The 3,007-nt window shown below is 37.8% G+C and overlaps 1 protein-coding gene across 1 annotated transcript; it reads left to right on the plus strand.

The window, feature by feature from the left end:
• Window positions 1-286: 286 nt before the first annotated feature.
• Window positions 287-1,994, plus strand: LOC121648830 (nuclear factor 7, brain-like). The gene has a single exon (XM_041999255.1). It carries the CDS (start codon window positions 287-289, stop codon window positions 1,715-1,717), a length of 1,431 nt encoding a protein of 476 aa, XP_041855189.1. The 3' UTR covers window positions 1,718-1,994.
• Window positions 1,995-3,007: the final 1,013 nt, after the last annotated feature.

Consider the following 3,007-nt stretch of genomic DNA (forward strand, 5'->3'; position numbering starts at 1 on the left):
CTTCAGTGTTAGGTGAGGCCCTGTTCAGTCTAATGGTAATAAAAGTTTGTAGCTTCATAATTTCCATTAATAATTAACTAATGAAGGATCAGGACGTAACTGAAAGTAGATTTTGACAGTAACGAAAACCTGACAAGCAGAGACGATACTGCTATGTATGAGATCTTTAACAAAACTATTTATTTCTGGATCTCTACAGAACAGTAAACATATTTGGAGGAATTTCTACATAAAGGTGAAGCAACTATACGTTGGTGAGTCCTGCTGTTGAAAGATTCAGTAACAAATGGCTGAAAAACCTCTGAAAAGCTTCTTGAGCTGTCATGTGTGTTCAGAGACTTTCACAGATCCTGTGTCTCTGAGCTGCAACCACAACTTCTGTTCAAGCTGCCTGCAGAAATTCTGGGAACAAGCTGGAAACAAAAACTGTCCCATTTGTAAAAGAAAATCATCCAAGGAATATGCACCAGTAAATTTTGGATTAAAGGAACTGGCTGATTCTTTTGCTGGAAGACAGAAATCTGAATCATCTGAAACAGAAAAAGAAGTAAAGACATTGACTGTGTGTACTAAACATCCAGATGAGACCAAATTGTTCTGTGAGGACGAGCAGAGAGCTGTGTGTCCTGTTTGTGAGTTTTCTCTCCACCAGCATCACAAAGTGGTTCCTATAGAACAAACAGTCAGTGGCCTGAAGGAGCAGCTGAAATGTGACTTAAAGTCTCTGCAGGACAAGAGGAACACATACAAAGAAGTGGAGGAAACATACAATGATGTGATTCAACACTCCAAGAAGCAGCTGTTGTCCACAGAGAAGCAGATCAGAGCAGAGTTCAACAAGCTGCAGCAGTTCCTGAAAGAGGAAGAGGAGTCCAGACTGGCAGCTCTGAGGGAGGAAGAGGAGCAGAAGAGGAAGACTATCAGCAGAGAGATGAAGAAGATTCAGGATCACATCTCCTCTCTGTCAGACAGTATCTGTGCTGTTGAAGAAGACCTGCAGAAAGACAACGTGCCATTCCTCAGCAGTTATAAAGCCACTCAGAGCAGAAGCAGAACCCAGTGCTCACTGTCAGATCCACAGCTGGTCTCAGGAGCCCTGATAGATGTGGCCAAACACCTGGGCAATCTGTCCTTCAGAGTCTGGGAGAAGATGAAGGAGAAGATCCACTTCAGTCCCATCATTCTGGACCCAAACACTGCAAGTCTGTGGCTCTATCTGTCTGATGATCTGACCAGTGTGAGATGTGGAGACAAAAAGCAGCTTCCTGATAATCCAGAGAGAAACACAAAGTACCCCACTGTGTTTGGCTCTGAGGGCTTCAGCTCAGGGAAACACAGCTGGGAGGTGGAGGTGGGAGATCATCCTCGCTGGTATATTGGTTTGGTTAAAGAGTCTGTTGACAGGAAGGGAAAGTTATTTGTATCTCCAGAATATGGATTCTGGTGTTTATTGCACCGTGATGGAAAATACACTAATGGTGATGGTAAGACTGTCACAGTGAAGAAGAGTCTCCAGAGGATCAGAGTCCAGCTGGACTATGACAGGGGGGAGGTGTCCTTCTACAACCCTGAAGACATGACTCACATCTACACTCACAGAGACACTTTCACTGAGAAACTTTTCCCATATTTCAGTGTGTATCCAGCTGAAGAAACAAAAACCTCTGATATCAAAATCTGTCAAACTCTTGTTTCTCTGAGATTTTCAGAAAAATGAATCAGATGTTCAAACTTTTACCATCATAAATTGTTGTTCATCAATAGTTTTCAGATTTTTACACGTCAAACTTTTTAAATCATTGATACAAATCAGCAGTTTGATTTAATCTTTATACTAAAACAGATTCAAGGCTTCTTAAATGATTTTCTTCATGTAAATATTTTCTAATCTTGCTTTACTTATATTAGATCTCTGTCCAACAAGTCACTGTTAGTTAATGACTTCATCATTTCTCACAAATGAGATTTTCTTTTTCTTTCACAAACATGGTTAACAGAAGGCACAAGTTCTACTTTTCTTAATAAAACAGCAGCCAAAATGTTAGTTTTATGAATAAATGCTGAAATGGGAGGAGAGGAGGTGGAGAAGCTGCCTCATTTAAAGATGCATTTCCATGGAAAGAGATTTCATTTGGGAATTTTATTTCTTTTCAATATCTTAGTTTTATGTTAAAGGGTGCATTAAGCCAAAGTTTTATTTTACTTTAGATACAAATTATTTAACGTGGAAACTTCTGCTCATGATTTTATGTCTGAACTTTGTCGTTAGGATTTTTTCTGTCTATTCAGATCAATTAATTCCAGCTTTTAATCTTTAAACTAGAAATATTTACATGCTCGTTTAGATGTTTCCAGAAGTAATAAATGTCAGAACAATCATCATTTATAGATCGCTCTGTTGGATGTTGAAGAGCTGAAAATGTGAGAAATAAAGTTTTACATCTTTAAAAAGAGATGTAAAACTCAGATTCTCCAACTGGTCTGATCTTCAGTGTTCAACATTAGAAACAAGCAGACATCAAACCTACTGAGGAGAAAATTTCACTTTATTTCTCCTCCACTGGATGTTTGTTCACTATTAAATGTTGAGTGTAAAATAAAGAATAAATCAGAGGTTTTCAGCAGTATATTCATTCTTCATCAAGTTTTCTAAGTTCACCTGCTTCATTCATGTTGACAGAGAAATGTTTAAAGAGTCTGGACACAGAGCTGGAAACATGAGTCTTTTTATTCTGCAGCTGCATTATGCAAACACAGTGTATGAGAGGTGGAGATTATTGTAAAACTTTTCCAACCAGGAAACTTTGATTCAAAGACTTTCACTTTGATATTAAATGACTTCTGAAATAAAATGATAAAATATCTTCATCATGTGATTGTGTGACTCATGTTTCTTCCTGTGATCACCACTAGATGGAGACTAAACTCACATTTTGTTCTTATTAAAATCTTAAAATGTTTTTATTGATTTTGTCCTTTCATACATGTGAAATAAAGTTAATTAAAT

Source organism: Melanotaenia boesemani, chromosome 11 (genome assembly GCF_017639745.1).
Source record: "Melanotaenia boesemani isolate fMelBoe1 chromosome 11, fMelBoe1.pri, whole genome shotgun sequence".
NCBI classification, from domain to species: Eukaryota; Metazoa; Chordata; class Actinopteri; order Atheriniformes; family Melanotaeniidae; genus Melanotaenia; species Melanotaenia boesemani.